Below are 19744 nucleotides of genomic sequence, written 5' to 3'. Positions count from 1 at the left end.
TTCTGTAAATATGATTGATCTCAGAAATCAGTGACACTGTTGTTTCAAGGGAGCTGATTTTTACTCATACAAAACCAACAACAATTGTGAAACTAATATAATGCAAGTAGAAGAGCACATGCTTTGTGTGCAAAAGATGCAATGTCTGCCATCTCCCTGCCTCAAACCCTGAAGAGCCACTGCAAGTCAATGTGGACAGTACTGAGCTAGATCGACCAATGGTTTGACTCTGAATAACACAACTTCCTATCTTCACAAGTAATAGCTTTGCAACCTAAATGAGTTAGTTTTAGAAACTGCTTATGGGAAATATTGATACCTCTTGAACATGAAGGTTTTAACAACAACATCCAAATTCAGAAGGTGCACCCAACCTTCTGTATATACATTCCAGAATACAGCACTGAAAAATGCCATTGCCGTTTTATGTCAGTTTCCTTAAGTCTTTTCTTTAAAGGTATATAATATTTATAAAGGCATTTAATATTTTTAATAAAGATCTGTATACACCAGTTTGTCATAAATATATATCAAAATAATAGAATAAAACCATAAAAGGTTAAAAACAGGCATCAATTAACCTTTGCAGAAGGATGTTTTCTTAGCTGCCTGTATAGCCTGTATAACCTGCTGAATCTCTATTGGCAGAGTATTCTACAGGACTGGGCCAATGACCCTACATGCACAGTTTCTTGTCAAATGAGCCTCAGCAAAATGAGGAATGACCAATAAGGCTCCTGCAGATTATTTCAATGATCAAGCTGGGTTATAAGGGTTCAGGTGATTCCTGAGGTACCCTGGACCAGAGTTGTTTGGGGCTTTGTAAATTAATACAAGAATCTTGAAGTAGTAGATGGGCAGCCAGTGCAGGTGTTTAACAATGGTGTCACATGAGCCAGCTTAGCCCAGCGGTTTGATGCATTGCTTGGATCCTGAAATCGCCCATAGCGGTTTGAAACCCGCGGGTGCTACATGACTTAAAAAACAACAACAATGGTCTCACGTGTTCTCGACCAGTTGCTACCGTCAGCAGTCTGGCGGCTGCATTGTGCACCAGCTGGAGCTTCCGAACCAGACCCAAGGGCAGCCCCACATATTGGACTACAAGTCACACTGAGGGATTGCTGTATATTTAATGTGATGAGGAGAGTGGTCTGATGTTAAGACATAGTACTACTGATAGGTCAGCTCCTTTGCTATATTAAAGACATCAACTTTCCAGACATGAGGATAGGTCAGTAATCTGTATGGAAGTGTATCCCTCATGTCACATTAAAGCAGGAATGGAGAACGTCAGCCCCAGAGGCCAAATGTGGTCCTTGAGGAATCTCCATCTGGCCCTTGGAACTCACCCCAAACCTGCTCTGTACACACACACCCTTGAGTGTGTCATTGGACAGTGATAATGGCTCTTGCCATTATATCTGACTTTATCGAGGCTGTTCTACAAAAGCTAAGACTTAGTTGTGCTACCCACTTTTGTCTCTGGCATGCAGCCCTGCAAGGCTGCCCACAAGAGAATGTGGTCCTCAGGCTGAAAGAGGTCTCTGCATCCTACTTCAAAGGCCTGATAAAATCCCTGGGGCATCACTTTAGCAATCCTGATCTATGAAGAACCAATTCCAATGAGGCAATTGCAGTTAAGCGGTACATACATTGTTTAATGAAATAGATAAACAATGTAATATTATCCTATTCTAGTCATTAACATTCAGTAGGTGCAACCCTACAAGCCAATACAAGCCAATACAATACTGTACAATAATCTCTGATTCAAGCAGCCTGGACTTCCTCCTTCATGCTGCCTATGTACACTCTCCCACTTACTCTGCCCCCGTTCAATCCCACTGCTGATTTGGGAAGCCATGTACACACATTAGCCACCATCCACATCTATCCTGTGTTTTCTGTATGGGTTTTTCCTGAACCAGCTTCAAACCAGCGGCAAGAAAGAACTATCTCAGTGTGTTTTCAGCTAGTAACCATGTGCACAGCCACTGACTACGACAGGCTACCCCTAATTAAGCCATCACTCTTGCTTGCTGTAGACTAGAGCCATGTAAGATGAAGAAATGAGACATGTGCCAAATTACCAAACATGGCATTTTCCGCAAGACTTCAAATGTTAAATTCCCAGAGCAGAAACATCATCTCTATTACTAAATCCTGACTTTTCTTAAAACTCTTGAAAAACCCACTTTAAAATGACTCAAATCACATTTATAGCCTCACTTTTGGGGCGGGGGATATAGCCCACATACACAAAAGATACACAAAAGTCTCACAGTTTGATAGTTTGATATTATTCTTTGTTATCTGTATTTTAGTACCAAAAAAATGTACTTTGTACTAAACATAGTAATCGTAAAATGTGTTTTGAAAGGAAAACACACAGTATTCAAATATTTTATGCCAATTGCTACAGCAAGGATGTTATTTATAAGTGCCTAACAGCTAGGATAAGATTTTAAACATGGGCCTGAAGAGAGATATACAATCAGTTATGATGATTGCAAAGTACCTTCATGAGTTTATAGGTGTAAAGTACTTTGATCTTCAGTTGTATTATCTGTTACATAAATGCTAAACAGTTATATATAGGTAAATCATTTATTTTTTTAAGGTAGAAAATATCAGTTATAAACATAGTTCAGAAATTCACTTTAGGTTTGTAATTAGCAGTTAAACGATCCCTCAGTGAAATGCAATTAAATTTACTTAAACAAAATAAGAGTTCTCAAAGAAAGTGATTTGAGGATAAGAAGAAAGTGCAGTGAGAAGCACAAACAACAAATACCACAGGGCCAATTTGCAAATGAAAACCCAGAGTGTAAAGAAAAAAATCTCAGAGATGTGGGGCATCTCTCAGCTGCTTTTGTTCCTTTTCTTGACTGCTCTCATTATTCTTTTTGGCAGAACTGCAGCTTATGCAGCTGCAGACTTTCCCAATCCAATGCCTGCTGTTGCCCTTTCTTGACTGGGTAGCAAAGCAAAATCACCCAACTGCACTCATGACAGACCCTAGCCAAAGTTGGCTACTTATCCAGCCATCTCTGGAGGACGGATTCAGTTACTCCTAAGTACCAACAGAACACATTTCACATCAGCTGATCAACAGAAACAGAACAGAACATCATTAAGCTGCAATACTGCAAGGTGGTTTCAATCTGAAAGTGTATTGGGGGAAGGGGAGGGGAATTGAAAAGGACAATGAAGAGAAAGAGTGCTTTGATTCTCCACCCCCACCAGTGTATTGTAACTTTTTCAGAAGACTGATAAGTATATTTGACAGTAAAGAAGAAGAAGAAGAAGAAGAAGAAGAAGAAGAAGAAGAAGAAGAAGAAGAAGAAGAAGAAGAAGAAGTGTACCTCAAACCTAATAACTATTAAAACTGTACTGTATTAACAAAGCATGTTTCCAAGACAAGCAACTTAAGTGCACCTTAAATCTTTCTGGTGGGATTCAAGTGAACATACATAGCACAATGTAAACCAAATACAACAATTTTCAAAAAGAGAGTTTTTTAAACAGCACTTATAAAGCAGTATAACAGCAGAGGAAGCATTCACATTGAAGCCTTGCAGAGAAATGTGTTTACAGTATTTTGTCACAGGCATTGCCCCACATTACTCCAGCGGTCTTTCTAACCTGGAAGCCAGGCTGGAAAAAGCTCATCTTCAGAATGCCAATGTTAACACACTTTAAGCACTCAACAGTTTTATTTATTTATAATTGACGCTGGCTTAACTGGAATTGGGAAGTATCAGCAATATTTGCCTTCACATATTCAAATTTCTCTCCAGAACCACAGGACAGAAAGCTTTAAAGCTTGGATTTCATGTTTTTTTTGGAAGCCAAATCAAAGTTAGATGCATTATTTGTCTCCACCCCTTGCAGTTCCTCACAAGTACGGTAATATTTATCAGCTAATCAAAACTTGTAAAACAAAAATTGAATACCTGCTAGAAAAACAATATACTGGTGCCAGGACCCAGCTGGTGATCAAAGATTGCCCACAATACAAACTTTGGCATAATCCTACAGAGCTGCATGGCTGAGTGCTGTGTGTGTGCAAGAGAGAGACAGAAACAGAGAACTCCTTGTAAGCTGCATCCCCTTTGTGGGAGACCATGCAGGGGCAGGGGCAGAAACAAACGTGAGTGGGTCTAGAAACAAAAGCAGGCAGAGCAGTGGATATGACTCTACCTTTGTGCAGTAGGCTACAACCCAGCCACGCAAGTCAGAGGTATTTAGACACACACACAAAATCTCTCTACATTCAGGCAAGCAAGAGACATTATCACATTTCAAGGACACTGTTCAGCCAGGTGAAAGCGTTCAGGAGGGGGAGGGGAAAGACCTGTGAAGGATGTGCTCTGAAGAAAGGGGGTGTGGCCTTTGGAGAGTCGGGAGGGTCCAACAGAGAGGATTATGGGTCAGCATTTGGCCCTAGGGGCTGAGGCTCCCCCATTCCTGGTTTATGCTCTTAGGAAGCGTCTAGTTAGCCAGTGTTGCCACAGAAGAATTACAGTCAATACCGGTAGTTGGCAAGACTCTGCCTTAAATGAAAGCTGAATGGTTTATTGCTAATAGTTAAATTAAAACCTCTGCTTCACCACAGATGCTGCCTTGATAGCAAGGTCAGAAAAATGATGAGGAGCAATTTCCATATAGATTGAACAACACTGCAAGATCAGATAGAATGTAGATGAGTCAATTCAAAAATGCAGAGGGAAATAAACAGTGTTTAAGAAACAAAGGAATTGTCAGAGAGCATTATTTCCGTGAAAGGTAATATGTGGTGACATGGATTCATTCCATTATCTGGGTTCAAAGGAGTAAAGAGCATAGCTGCCAAGTTTTCCCTTTTCTCGCGAGGAAGCCTATTCAGCATAAGGGAATTTCCCTTTAAAAAAGGGAGAACTTGGCAGCTATGGTAAAGAGTAAGTGGCAATCGCCTCCCAGCCTCTTTCTGCCAACCTTCCACTTGCAGGAAGTTGGGATCTATGCTCACATACAAATGCACGCTCTGGTTTTAATGACTATCACTAGTACTATACCAGAGAGTGGTTTGGCTTTAGCATTTACTAGTGTACAGTAATTCACTGCACCAGCGCTAAGTAAGCAAAATGCATCATGAACCTTGTAAATAATGTTTTAAAGAGTATATAAACTCTTGAAAATGTCCATGTATGAATGTTTCAAGATCAGCAGTGATCTAGCATTTTAATTGTTCAAGATTAAAATTCTCAGTCATCATTTCCCTTTGTTTCTGCTCATGGCAACATTTTGTGTGCACGGGCGTTTGTTTTTTAATAAACCTTTCATACAATCGCGCATATGGAACCCTAATTTCTACTTCTTAAACTAATCTTGGTAACAGAAGAAAAGCACAGAAAATATATACTGTATATTAACCTGCAAATATTTAAGTTACCTAGGCAACTGCAATAAAGTACAGTACAGTGGTACCTCGGGTTACAAACACCTCGGGAAGTAGTACCTCGGGTTAAGAACTTTACCTCAGGAAGAGAACAGAAATCACGCTCCAGACCTACCAGTGTACTCCCTTCCCTTCAGTGAGTTCAGAATGATGTACATGAAATCATTCCCATTTTATCCTCACAGCCACTCTATATTAGACAGCTTGAGGCAAGAACTCAAGGTTACCAGATGAACTTATGGTCAGAGCAGGGCTTTGAACCTAGGTCTTCAAAGCCCACACCCAGCTTTCACTAGAAGCTACACCTAGGTTACTCTCCCCCACCCCAGTTAGTGTTTTGTATTGCTCACAATCTATTTCTGTGCATTTTCTCTACAAGCATACTTCAAAACCATGCTTTCTTATGTTCTCACGAGCATAACATAGGAAATGTGAAGTGGCATCCTAGATGTGCACATAAAATGAGGACTACTGCACTACATTCTTGCAATTATGGATTTATGAGATATATATAATATTAGGATTCCGGGATGCAATATAGTTTACATAACAAAGTGTCGCTAGATTGACCCAACCATGTTGATAACAAAGAAAACAATCACTTTAAATGTTATATCATCACATTTGTGCATATGACATATTTTTTGTGGAAAACAACATGGTCCTTAAAAGCCTAGGTGGACTGAAACCATTCACCCTCAAGACTGAAGCTATACAAGTTATTAGATCACCTTAAAACTACAAGAACAGAGAAACTGGTGCACTGCCACCCTGTGAAACCAAATACACACCAGTGTTCCTTCAAGGTATTTGCTATAGAACAAAATATTGACAACAGGATTTCTCAAGTCACACCACATATGCACAAGCCTTTCGGTTGTTTACATTATTTCAGTACCATTTGAAAACTAATTGTTCATTAAGATTAAGCTGCACAAGACTTAAGAATTCTTCTGAGTTCAAAGCAAGATCGGATGGACATGTGAGCTGACAAGGCACAAAGTCTGAAATTTCTTGCCCATGCACGATTAGTATTTTTAATGAATAAACAAAGCTATATTTGGATCAACATTTCTTTTTAAGGCATAGTTTATATAAATAAATAAAAATGCCTGGTTACAATATTTGCCTAACTTTTCTGGAAGGAGGATAGAAGCAATCTTTTGCAAAAGGAGTTAAATGTTATCTAAAATTTCATATACACTACTATACTACACTGTATCATATGCACTGTATACCTTTCACAGAAGTACCATGAGCTTTAAAACTTACAGAGGTCAAAAGAGAGAGAATTGGAAATAGAAAAAAATAAAGCAATAAGTGACTCAGCAATAAATAGATAAAAATTATTTAGAGCAGTCTTCCCCAACATGGAGCCCTCCAGATGTTCTGGACTGTTCATCCTGCACCGCTTCTCCAAATCCAGCACCCACATTAATGTTCTAATTGCTTAACTTTAGAAGCAAACACTATGATATTTTGTACATCTCAACAAAAACAACATTTGTCTGCATATATAGAATCAAAATGCAGTTGATTGCTAAGATAGCAAAACTGGTGTAATAGGGTTTTTGAAGGTTTTCTGAATTAAACTGGTATTGAAGAAAAGAGTAGCAAGGCACAACAAAATACATATTTTTAGTTCTGCACCTGAATATTTTATAATGCTTTTAAAATCTTAATTTCCAACTTTTTTAATTAAAACACAAAGTGAACCTTTATCAAATTTCAGGTTTTCAGCCTTCAAAGACGTTATGCTGTTGCAACTAAAAACAATGAGGCAACCAAATTACCTGCATTCTGTTCTTAGAATCTGGGAGTGGCGATCTGTGATATTTGGGCTTTGCCCAAATGTGTACAGCAGCATTACGTTTCCAAGAATACATACTCTTTTTTACTCACACCCAAACAGCTCCCCGGAAAGAGGAAAAAATAAATACCAGTAAATCTCCAAATACTAAACACTTAAAAGTTTAAACAAAAATTTAAAAATCCTTCCAGTAGTACCTTAGAGACCAACTAAGTTTGTCATATGTATGAGCTTTCGTGTGCATGCACACTTCTTCAGATACTTAAAAGTTTGTCAGCCATGAATGTGACCAAAGTACAGTGTGAATGCTGTATCCATATCAGAAATTCTACAAAGCTTCTCCACTCTCAAACTCCCTGGCCAGACAAATCATCTGCAAAAGTAAAAAAGCTCAATAAAGTGAGATTCAACACAAAATAGAATAGGATCTTATGCTGGTCACAAAAACAGTCAATTTACAGAGTTTTTGCTCTACATTTCCTACTGTTCATCTTGCTCTGGAACAAATTCCAGTATTCCAGCCATGAAGCATTTTCTTTTCATCTCAAACAGAACCTTTACCCATATATGCATACTTAAGACCAGTGCATACCCCAAAACATTTTGTGAATCTAAGTTTGCCCTCATTGTGGGGCAGTATTTCAATATGAGTAGGAAAATGAGAGTACCCCTAAACATTTTTTTAAAAGAAAAAAGCACTGCTTAAGAGTATCATACTTAGGCATTTTATACTGATTTGATAGTTGTTGCCTTCAGAATAGAGATAGGCAGAGATGCTCTAAAGTGCTTTCATCTGAAGAAAGTGTTTCAGAAGCAGGGCAACCAATATGTACCCCTCACAAATCTTCTACATCATGCAATCTGCAAGATAACTAAGTTATTTTAGGTAGCTGCACAGAAATGACCATTGCTTTTGGCAACAGTCTCCTATAAGCAATAGATCATTGTGTATCTGGTGGCAAATTTTAATGTAGTTGTTCCTAAAAAAATTTTTAACTAAATTGGCTTAGCATGTAGCAACCAAGGAGTTTGACAGGTTCTATGCACCTGCTTGATTCCTCCAGTTTCCTGAGACACACCTTCAGTTGAGCAGGTGTAATTGTGTTCTGACAAGTCTGAAAAAATGGAGGAAGGAGCTAGTCCTGACTAGCATCATTCCAGGTAACATTCAATTTACATAAATATCTGGGAACCCATTCAAATGTCAGGATTCACTGTACAAAATGCAAAAAGGTAGGGGTATTACCGGTAGCAAGCATTCACTACAACCACAAGCAGGACAGCAAAATGGAGCCCTTGGGATAGGGACTGGTTGCTTAATTTCAAAGTTTCATGCTGAAGCTGAGCTTTAGAACTTGTGCTGTAATAATATAGAATGAAGCGTCCCTGATGTGATTTGGATTTCCCAAGCAGATTTCCCTGGGCACCAGGTAACCACAGCACTGGCTATGCCATATTTCTGGAATTAGAGGACAAGACTCTTCTTGATTCTCATAACTTTCCCCACCCCTTGCCTTTTACAATTTAAGGCTAAAATAGAAAGGTGTCAGGCTCCTGTTGTGAAATGGGAAAGGCAAAGAGAACTGTGACAAGTCTGTAGCTGCCTTTTCACCTGTACAGTTCAGTTTAGGACTGAGACAAACTTGATATAGGCCACAAGTAAAGTGCTTACCCATGTAAACATTTCACACATGCCTATCTCATATAAATGCATCTACCAAATGGAGAAGCACCTAGAACAACAGGTTCTGGGACAACTTTGTTCACTACAATGGTCAGGAATGAAACTCACCAGGTGGTTTGGGGGGCAGACACTGTAAGCCTAATCTACCTCACAGGGTGGTTAGGGAATAAAATGTGGGTGGGATTAAGAAATTAATGCACACCACCAGAAAAGTGTGTGCAGAGGTCTTAAAAAATGTAGTAAATAATTACAATTAGCTTGAGGTTATCAGCAATGTACCAGTCCAGGCCTCTGAAAGCTTATGAGTACAGTACTAAACGCTACATGTGAGTGGTTTGTCCCCTATGGCAAGTTGATTTGAACTAGGCAGCTTCTAGAGTAGGCCTCCTTCCCATGGTGTCTTTCAGCCATTTACAACTACACAGGTGCCAGGAGCCTAACGCTTCCCACTGTCTGTGCGCACGCGTCAAATTTAGAGTAATTTAAGGGCCGAGGGAAAGGCGCTTTGCACATGCTCAGAAACCCCATTTGAACTGTACTACAACTTCGCATATTCCAGAGTGGAGACCAAGCACTGAGAACAGTCGAGCCCACCTCCCCCCCCCCGGCCGGCTCCAGTCCTCGCGTCCCTCTTGCTCTCAAGTCCCCCCTCCCGTTGACTATCTTCGCGCGTAGGTGGAGGAGGGGCGATATGGAGGCGTGTGAAAGCGCACGCTTCGCCCCCAAGTCGCTCCCTTCCTGGCCCGGGAGAGCTCAGGCACCTGCTGCCCTCGCCTGGCGAGCCAAGCTCCTCCCCGGCCGGCCGGCACTCTCGCTCGCTCGCTCTCGCCCTCCCTCACCTGTCCCGCGGGTCCACCCAGCTGGTGGTCTTGGTGGCGTGGTCGATGTAGTAGACTTTGCCGTCGTAGTCGCGAGCTTCCTCCCAGCCCTCGGGCAAAGGCAGCTCCTGCCTGGGCATCATCTCCTCCTCCTCCTTCTCCTTCTCCTTCGCCGCCGGCAGCAGCAGACAGAAAGACCGAGCGAGCCCGGCAGTGGCCCCATGCAAAGAGCTTAGCAACCCCCCGCCCAGCCCAGCAGCTGGCACGGCGGGCCGGGGCGAGGGGCCGCGGCGGGCCACGGGGCGAGAGCAAGGCAGCCGGCGGGGCGGAAGCCTCGCATCCTCAGCCGGGCGGCGCTAGGGGCGGGGGGGGGGGGCGGCGCGCGAGTTCGATTCCTCCAGGTGTTGCAAGTGGCGGCGGAGAGCCCCGTCGAGCCTCGTTCTGTCCGTCCCCACCAGGAGCAAAGGGCAACCCTCTTTCCCCTTCGCGGGCAAGTTCCCCGGAGCCCGTGAGCTGCAAGGCCGGCGCTAGTCCTTCGCCGGGGCCAAGCCCACCACGCTCCCCGCCAGGCTTTCTCTTGCGCCGCCAGCCGAGCTCCCGCTCCGACGAGAGACGCTCACAATGCTGCGCCTGCCTCCCAGGTTCCTTTTTTCCCCTCCTCCTCCTCCTCCTCCCCTTCTCACGCCGGTGCTACTGTAATGCAGGTAGTAGAGCCGCCTCAACCTTACATGGCGCGCGCGCACACTCGCACGCAGAGGGGAATGTGCCGGAGGCGGCTATTACCGCAAAGACGGCCAGCCCGCTGGAGACAAGCGCCGCCTACTGCTCCTGCCTGGAGCGGGGAGTCGATAATCCACGGGGAGCCTTAGATACTCCCCAGCCTCTGGCCAGGTTGGGAGCGGCCGAACCTGGAAGGAATGGGATGCGCGGGGGGGGGGGGTCGCACGCAGCCCTCTCTCTCTCTCTCTCTCTGGCTAATGGGAAAGTTGCACAGAGGCAACTGGGAAGGACGCGCTTCCCCCCTGCCAGTATCTGCGGACAGCGGGCGGGGAGTTCTCAGGCTGCTTGGGGGTCACGGGGGGGGGAGGCGGTCCCCCCGCCCCCGAGCATCTCCCTCTATGCGAAATCTCTGAACTTCGAAGGAGACCTCACGTTAAGGACCTCCACTCCTTAACGTGGCTGCCGCGTTGGCTCCGAGTCAGGTTGCCGTCGAGGAAGCAGGCGGCACCAAGGCAACAGGGAAAAGGGAAGACGCACTCGAGAGACGTCGGGGCGGACGGGGGTCATGGCGGGGCGGGGCCCCTGTTGTCAGTCGAAGGGGGGAAGGAGACCCGGAGGCGCTGCCGGCTTTAACCCGGGAAAAGCATCAAAGAGCCTTGTGGCAACTTATTTTATTTATTATTTATTATTAATAATAATATTACCTTGAGCTTTGGGGCGCGGCTCTCCACTTCAGCAAAGGACTGCAGCTTACCCCTACGCCGTAAGAAATTGGTAACTTTATTTCCAGGTGCCACATGACTTTGTTTTCGTTGCAGCTATCCTCCTGGGAATTTTCCATATACTGTACCGTTCTGCAGACATACCTGGAAAATAAATTTATTTCATCAAAAATATCCACGTGATCAAAACTATTAGTCTCAAGGACACTACATGGAAATTTTCGCCCCCACATTTCCAGATGTACAACAGAACACACACACACCCTACACACAGGAGCACCAGCCTTGTGTATCAGGACAAGCATGTGCCAAAGGATTGGGGGGGGGGGAGAGAGAATCTGTATACCCTGAAAAATGACACTGATTTATAGCTTAACACTGTTTATAAGTCCTTTCAATTTCACAGATCTTCAGACTGAACAAACATTGTTTAAGCTGCCCATTTCATGGGAAACTACAACTGAAGTGGAAATTCTGAGCACACTCAAAGATAGCATTTGCATTACCTATGCTCAGCTGTCAGTGTCACACAAATGCAGCAAACTTTAAAATAACTTAAAACATAGGTAGGTAGTGTAAACCCTTATGCCGACCACAGGTGCCATGGCAAGTGCACGACTCCTCCACCAATCACAAGGATGCCTCAGAAGAAAGAGCCTCTGCATATGGAGGAAGAGCACCAGTAATGACCACTGATTTTGTCAGGATGTAGCATGGCTGCCCTTCACCTCATCACTGCAGTTCTTGTCTCACAATAAAGCTGAACAATCTGATTTAGAACAGCTATTGCCATTTGCCAAAACCATTATTTTTATAATAAATGTATTTTTCAACTCCAGTAATAAAAATTTATTCCTCCACTCTGACCGTTTAGTTCTTTTGGGTGTTTTTTTAATATTCAAGTCAATTTTTAATTTATTGCTTCCCCCCCCTTTTAAAATTCTGATAAGGCCCATCCATTTAAGTCAGTGGTTTTCAACCACTGTGCCGTGGCACCAAAGTGCCTTGAGTGGTGGTCAGGGGTGCTGCGGGCAACATTGGCCTCCATCCCTTTTTCCTCCCCCCCCTCCCCATCCTCTGATGCCCTCTTGCATCTCTGCCTCTCAAAGGCTTGTGCGGCTGTTTGTTGCAGCCCTGGCTACAAGCTCTGGAGGCGAATGGTGCCAGCCAGGGGGTGCTGGTTGCCAGATGCTGAGGCGGCCTTGGAGTAAGCAAGCAAGTGGCAAGGAAGTCCAGCCAGCCAGTCCACCCAGCCCTTGCTGTTGGGAATGGACAGACAAGTCCCAGACCCCTGTGGGACAGTGTGAAGAGGCACCTCTCTACAGGGCAGCTCAGAGACCAGCTCAGAGGACTCCCAAGGCTGAGGGAACACTCCACAAGGGAGGATGTTCAAAAAAGAGTGAGAGGCTGCCAGCTGTGCAGGCAAGGGGCTCCTGGGCTCCTGAACCACACAGGGGTGCAGCAGAAAGAATGTAGTTGGTCAAGGGAGCCATGGACCATTTAAGTATATCTGATAGAATTAGTTGTGTTTTACAGGAATAGAATCCTATGCATGTTTACCCAGATGTAAAAGCTGTCATGTCACACCACCAGGAACACAGTCTTAATTGTTCATCTTATAACTGACCGTCACAACAAAAGAATTTGACATTTTCAAAATATGTTTGAATTATGAAGTAATAGGCAGGTGACTCTTGGCTCATGTACAAATAAGGCAGAGGGTGGATGATTCAGTGGTATAATAGTTTTTACCTATGTAAAAGGGAGTGTTGTTTACTATACAGAACAGGGAACTTGCTGTGAATTCCTAGCAACCTGCCACTGTGTGTGATACTGACTAGTTTACCATGCTACAAATACAAATATCAACCTAGGTATACAATGGACAACCTAGACTCAATTAACTGTAGTTGTCATTTCTTGATTTCTATGTTTTCCTACAATAACTTAATTGTAATTGCCATTTCTAATTTCTGTATTTTCCACCATTTGATAAAGATATTATTGCTGCTCTTCCCTAGGCCAATATGTTTTGTTTCTTCCCAAATTCTTTGTCTTTAAAACACTCCCAGGGAAACACACACCTCACCCCACTGAAGTGCTGTGGCAGAATGGAACAAAAGGATCTTCCTTCAGCAGTGGACAGGAAAAGGCACCCTCTGCTTACGTCAAGCCATAATAATGTTATGTGATTTGAAAACAAAGCATCTATTTATTTAATACCAAATCTTCAAGGGCCAACATGGCATAATCTCAATAAGTTTTAATCCAGTGTCATGGTTGTTTTTAACACAGGGGCAGCTCCCTGCTCGATACCCCTACAAGGCCTGCCAGATCTAGGTGAGTATTAGCTCTGTGTAATGCTTTTGTCTCCTTAGTGCTTGAAAAGCCATGCAGATAAGAATGCCTAATACTTTGTTTGCTGTTCTCTGTTGTACAGAATGAAGGGAGACTTTCCCTCTGTAGACTCCTCAGCTATTCCTGTTTTGTGGTAAAGTTAAAGGGACCCCTGACCATTAGGTCCAGTCACGGACGACTCTGGGGTTGCGGCGCTCATCTCGCTTTACTGGCTGAGGGAGCCGGTGTACAGCTTCTGGGTCATGTGGCCAGCATGACTAAGCCACTTCTGGCAAACCAGAGCAGCACACGGAAACGCCGTTTACCTTCCCACCAGAGCGGTACATATTTATCTACTTGCACTTTGACGTGCTTTCGAACTGCTAGGTTAGCAGGAGCAACGGGAGCTTACCCATTCGAACCGCTGACCTTCTGATCGGCAAACCCTAGGCTATGTGGTTTAACCCACAGCACCACCCGCATCCCTTTTTGTTTTGTTTTTGTTTTGTGGTACCTCTCCCTAAGTGGTTGCTGTTTTGCTTTGGGGTATTTTTTTGGGGGGGTGCTACATAGGGCATGGCTGGGCATCTTACATGCTGAAAACAGATGAGGTTCATTTTGAATGATTAAATATGATAATATTGTTATGAGTTTGTGGGTGTCAGACATCTAATCCCTGGGTCTAGCAAGTGTTAAAAGCTAATCATACCAGGCTAGCCTCCTGGTGAGATGTAAGGAGAACAAAGGAAGAGGCTTTGCGGGAGATGCAAATAGCTGGGTGCCAGACAGTGAGAACAAATAAAGCCTGGATTTTAGGGTTTGCTGTGATGTGACGTATAGGGAAAAGTTTCAGGCTGGAAAGGCAGAGAGAGCCGTGGCTGATTTCTGTTTGAATCCAAGGCTGTGGCTATGGGAGAAACAAGGCCATTTGGGGTGTTCATGCTGTGAACCCCTCCATTATAGGCTCAGGTTGTATATATGTGTGTGTAATTAAACCATGTATCATAAAGATACACCACAGTCTCCACTGTGTCTCATTTCTAAAAAGAAGCACAAACTCTGGGTAAGCTCCTGGAACTCCTGGAATCTTGCACCGCTCAGAGATTGGTGTGGCATGCAACAATATATTAGCAGACAGGCCATCGAAGAGCAAACTAATGCACCATGAAGCAGGCAGATGAGAATCTAACAGTACCATAAGTAATAGTATGTGCGGAATGAGTGATCATTTGTATGAGAAGAGTTTATTACATGTGCCCAAGACTAGTGTCCTTTCTTTCATCCTGGTTCTGTATCTATGAAGCCTCAAATCTCACCCCCACCTATTTCATCTTGCTCTGATGTGAAGTTATCTCAACTCTGCATGTCTCCTGAGTGCATTAGAAGCAATCCTTCCTGGCAGACTACTCTGTGGGGATGTAGGGGGTTCTTACAATCTTTCTTTAATCACTCAACCTTTAAAAATCTATTGGTACAAATTCTATCCCTACCCGCAAATGCATGCAGTGACTCTCACAATTCATATTCTGAGTGGCTAGTCTTTAAATCCTCCCCCTTTTCTATTAATCCTGATTTGGTAAATTTTCAACTCTTGTAGCAAATCCAGGTTATCTTTTGGAGAAATAGTAGCGTTGCATGACCTGGCATGGAACACAGTTCCCGCTTCTCCTTTTTTTTTCAACAAACAACAACTCTGTTTTGAAAAAAGTAACTGGATCACTACATAAGTCATTGGAGAACCTTGCTAGCCATAACTTCTAAACCAGCAATCCAGTATTTTCTACTTTTTAAGTGTTTGGCTGCTCTTTATAAGCATTGTTTTAAACACTGTGCAGATTATAATATCTGTAAATAAAATAAAATAAACTCTTGCTCTTCGACTGCATTCTGTGCCTTGTGAAATTTCCTTCTGCCTTCCCAGGTTGCTACTGAGTCTTATTACCAGGCTTGTTTTCCAGATAATAATGGAGGATTTTAGTAAAGTGCCTCCGGAGACCTGATGAATGTCCAGAGTGGTTATAATGCACTGAACTTTTAACGTAAGTTTTGGTCCTTTGGGAAAGTAATAAACAGGCTGGGAGTAGACAGGAAGTTTAAAGAGAAACTCTGTGTCCCCTATTTTTGTCACAAGCAGGAAGTATTGGATATATTACTCCCTGCCCCCGCCCCCCAGCAGCATCTAGTATGCCCTCCTGCTGTGGAATGTGATTGCAGCAGAAGTTGATGGATGGATGTTTAGAAAGATATAGCATCACTTCATTCTACCTACCCTGAAGGATGGGAAATGGAGGAAGCATTCTGCCAAGGGTTATTCCCCTGAAGTTAGTTGTCCTGGCCCAGAGATGACCTCGCTGTCAATCCATGGACTTTAGTTTTGTATACTAAACAGAGAAACAGGATATGCTAAAGAAACCTATGCTTAAGAGATCTGTTTCATGACACAGTGTATCACTTCTATTTGCCTAACACATAATCTACGGGAATCCCAGTAATCATAGAAGTGTGTGTGTGTGTGTGTGTGTGTGTGTGTGTGAAGGAGAGAGAGGGAGAGAGAGAGCTTTTTCTGGGGGGATGCATACCCCTAAACATTTTGTGAATCTAGGTTTGGCCTCATTGAAGGGCAATATTTCAATGAGTAGGAAAATGAGAGTACCCCTAAACATTTTTCAGAAAAAAATGAATATGTATGTGTGTGTATTCTCATTGTTGGTCTGGAAACAAGTAGGTTCTTTGTGATATTAAGCCCAATATTAGTTTTCAGATCTGTGTGTTTATTGTTGTGGTCCTCAAATCCACTTTCACTGCTTGAAGTGGAAAATTTAGGGTTGTGATGACTTCATGTCAGCCATCCCCTCTTATTACATTTTACTTGGAAAGAAAAGCAGAGGAGATTCAGGTTACTGTTTTGGATGGGTGCAATATCTCTCCCATAATGTGCCATTCTGTGCTCAGTGCTGCTCTAGTAAAAGGAAAGAGGGAGAAAAAGAGCACAGAGGTGCTATGAAGCCCAGTGGCAACATAGTCAAAAGCTTTTTAAAAAACAAAAATCCAAAAAATACACCTCCACCTTTACTGGAAAGGAGTAGGCCTTGGGATGTCATAACTTGTTAAGTACAGAGCAAACATCACTCAGTGAAGCACACTCTTCCTATGGAATGTGTATCAGGCATGCACCTGCTCTGGAGGCATGAGTCATATGGAATTTAAGTGACAGGGCTTGGCTGGTGATTGTTAAGTAATTCAGCAGCCTGTTTGTTCTGCATCACCTTTGTAATCATTAGTACTTTGTACACCTGCAGTAGAAATTCCTCTCGCTCTACAATTAGGTCTATAGCAAGGGAAATACTTAATTCCTTACCACTAAAAACTACAGATGCTAGAAGGGCAACCAGCTGTTTCTACTGTTGATGTAAGACTCTGTCAGCAATGTGGATTAAAAAAAAAAAGACTATGGACTCAAGTATCTTGTGCTGGCCCCAAGCTCTCACTTATAGTCATTTCATTAGGGAAAATTTGGGAGGGGGGCTTGCAAAGTGAGGACCTTAAGGCTTCCCAGGCGCTGATGTCCTATTCAGGCACACATTGCATGTATGATTGGTTTAGTGAGCTTACTTTCTGTTTTGCTGTCAATCAGTAATGGGTGTTGGTGGTGTAATTTGGAAAGAGATAGAATTCATATTTGATAATAAAGTTATCTGCTTTATCCTCTTTCCTAGGTATTAACTTGCTGTCTCAGTTTTTTTTTTAAAAAAAAGTCCCCCCAATCATGCATAGAAAGAGCTAGAGCATTACCAAGTAGGTCTATCCTCTGACATATTGATCCAAAAGTGAAACATTTTTTACAGAGTACAGGTTTCAAGTGCATGGTGGCAGCAACATGAGGCCATTTGCTTTGGATACGGAGGACACTGAGGGTAGGATAGTGTGGTCAAAATATCAGGAAAACAACTGTCCCAGCTATTCATTGTGTCAACAGGTAAAGCTTTTCCTGGAACAGAAAACATTTTCGTTCCTAACGCCGCAAACCTGGAAGTGAGTGTTCCAGTTTGCGAACGTTCCTTGGAAGCTGAACGTCCGATGCTGCTTCTGCAGCTTCCAATTGCGTGCAGGAAGCTCCTGCAGCCAATTGGAAGCCACGCCTTGGTTATCGAACATTTTAAAAGTCGAACAGACTTCAGGAACAGATTCCATTCGACTTCCGAGGTACAACTAAATTTGCTTCTGTGCCACATAATGCCTTTTGTACTCTGATAGATAGATAGATAGATAGATAGATAGATAGATAGATAGATAATAGATAGATAGATAGATAGATAGATAGATAGATAGATAGATAGATAGATGATAGATAGATAGATAGATGAATGTGTTTTGTCTTTGGTACTTGTCGCCTCCCAAATAAAACGTCCTGTGAAAACAACTCAGGCCGCAATCCTGGGAGATACTAACTAGGGAGTAAACCCCACCAGATACAGGAGGACGTAAGTCCAACTACATATTGAGAGGGTTGCACGAAGTTTTGTGGCACCTTCAAGGCTAATGCTTAATTGCCTTATTGTGGCATAATATTTCTGCCACAGGACATTTGTGTCTTTAAGCCACCACAATACTTCCCCCCTCTCTCTCCTCCTGCTTCCCCCTCCTTTATACTGAAGCAGATTAATGTGGCTCCTTCTCTGGAATTTGTTCTGTGAAATCTCCTTACATTCTATGCCACTCAGGAATGGGGGAATGCAAAGAAGGAGTAAATACATTTTCAGCTGAAAGCTATTTATTTGTGTTCCTGGGTCAGATGCTGCATTGCCTGCTTGGTGGTTCATTATTGTGCTTTATTGTGTACCAGGGCTCAGTTGGAGGGAGTCATATTTAAATTAGTTTTTTTAAAAAAAAAGTTTGGTGGGTAGGCACTATGGGCACAGATACTGCTGGAATGTCCTTTGATTTGGCTTCATTTGTATTGCCTGCTGGTTCATTGTATTTGCTCAGAAGTTAATGAGGAAACTTTGCCAGTCAGAAGTATCTTTCTTGATTGCTAGGACACTTTTTAAATAGTTGCTGGGTGTGGGGGACTTCACTACTTCTTACGCACGTGCGCGCACACACACCACTCTCTTTGGGTTCATCTGCTTGCTTTTAAATCTAGATGTGTGTTTTCTTAAAGATACATTTCATAGCCCTTTCACTATGGCAGAATGAAAATAAAATCTCGTGTGCACACAAAATATTTGTCAATTACTTATAAAGGAATAACAAGCAAACAGTTACAATCAATTCATGGTTCCTTATTGAACGTTACTTGGGCAGCATGTACTTTTGGAAATATATGAGCCTACTCAGAAGTAAGCCCCATTTAATTCAACGAGATTTAATCCCAATCTAAGCGGACTCAGGATTGCAGTCATAGAGTCAGTGTTTGCATATAATGGAAGCTACCGTATGCATGCCATACGCTACATAAGCTACATAAATCAGAACTGTGGATATTAAAAAGCATAAACAAACATACTTCAAATAACTCATTCATTTGTTGACAAAACCAGTTGCAGCAGGACACTGTGAGGAATGCTAGAAATGGAGCTCTGGGCGGATGGTTCATAGCAACCAGTGTTGCTTAGCAGACATGTGGCAATGTTTTAAACTACGGTAGGCGTGTAGGTGAAAACCAATCAGGGCCGGGTCTAGGGGAAGGCTGGGTGGCGCGGGGCGTGGGGCTGCTAGGGGCGCCGCGCGGCATCCGCACTGCGTGCTGTGCCCGTCCACCAGCTGTGGCAAGAAACGGGGCGGGGGCGCCAGAGCGATCTCCGCACCATGGCACCAGACATGCTTAAGACGGCCCTGAAACCAATGTTGTTTTCTTCTTCCTGTGCAAGATCTTCCCCAGTTTGGATTTGCCCCCTTGCAGAGATGTGCTAGTGTGGCAAGTGCTGGGCAAACACAAATAATGTGAATGGATGAAGGATGCTCCAAGGCACTGGCATCCCTGAACCCTACTAGTTATAGGTCTACAGTTGTGGCCCTATGTTAAGGGTGGGCTGGCTGAATAACATTCTGTTATTATAATGAGAAATGGTAGGGGCAGTAGGTTCTATGGATTAAAGTGAGGAAATGGTTCGTCTGATTGATATGTAACAAGTCTGGGTAAAAGAAGAAAGTCTGAGGGTGATCTGTGCCAAATTTGGAGAAAAGGGATAAAAAATGACTTGTTTTGAA

The 19744-nt window shown here is 43.1% G+C and overlaps 1 protein-coding gene across 1 annotated transcript in view; it reads right to left on the bottom strand.

The window, feature by feature from the left end:
• Nucleotides 1-10565, bottom strand: part of WWC1 (WW and C2 domain containing 1) — a 73547-nt gene extending 62982 nt beyond the window's left edge. The window contains exon 1 of the mRNA XM_035105164.3: nt 9777-10565. Coding sequence (XP_034961055.3) covers nt 9777-9898 — 122 coding nt within the window. The 5' untranslated portion in view covers nt 9899-10565. The remainder of the gene's footprint in view (nt 1-9776) is intronic.
• Nucleotides 10566-19744: the final 9179 nt, after the last annotated feature.

This window comes from Zootoca vivipara, chromosome 2 (genome assembly GCF_965207765.1).
Source record: "Zootoca vivipara chromosome 2, rZooViv2.hap1.1, whole genome shotgun sequence".
NCBI classification, from domain to species: domain Eukaryota; kingdom Metazoa; phylum Chordata; class Lepidosauria; order Squamata; family Lacertidae; genus Zootoca; species Zootoca vivipara.
The sequence above is the reverse complement of the archived record's forward strand: the minus strand, read 5'-3'. Positions and strand labels throughout refer to the sequence as shown.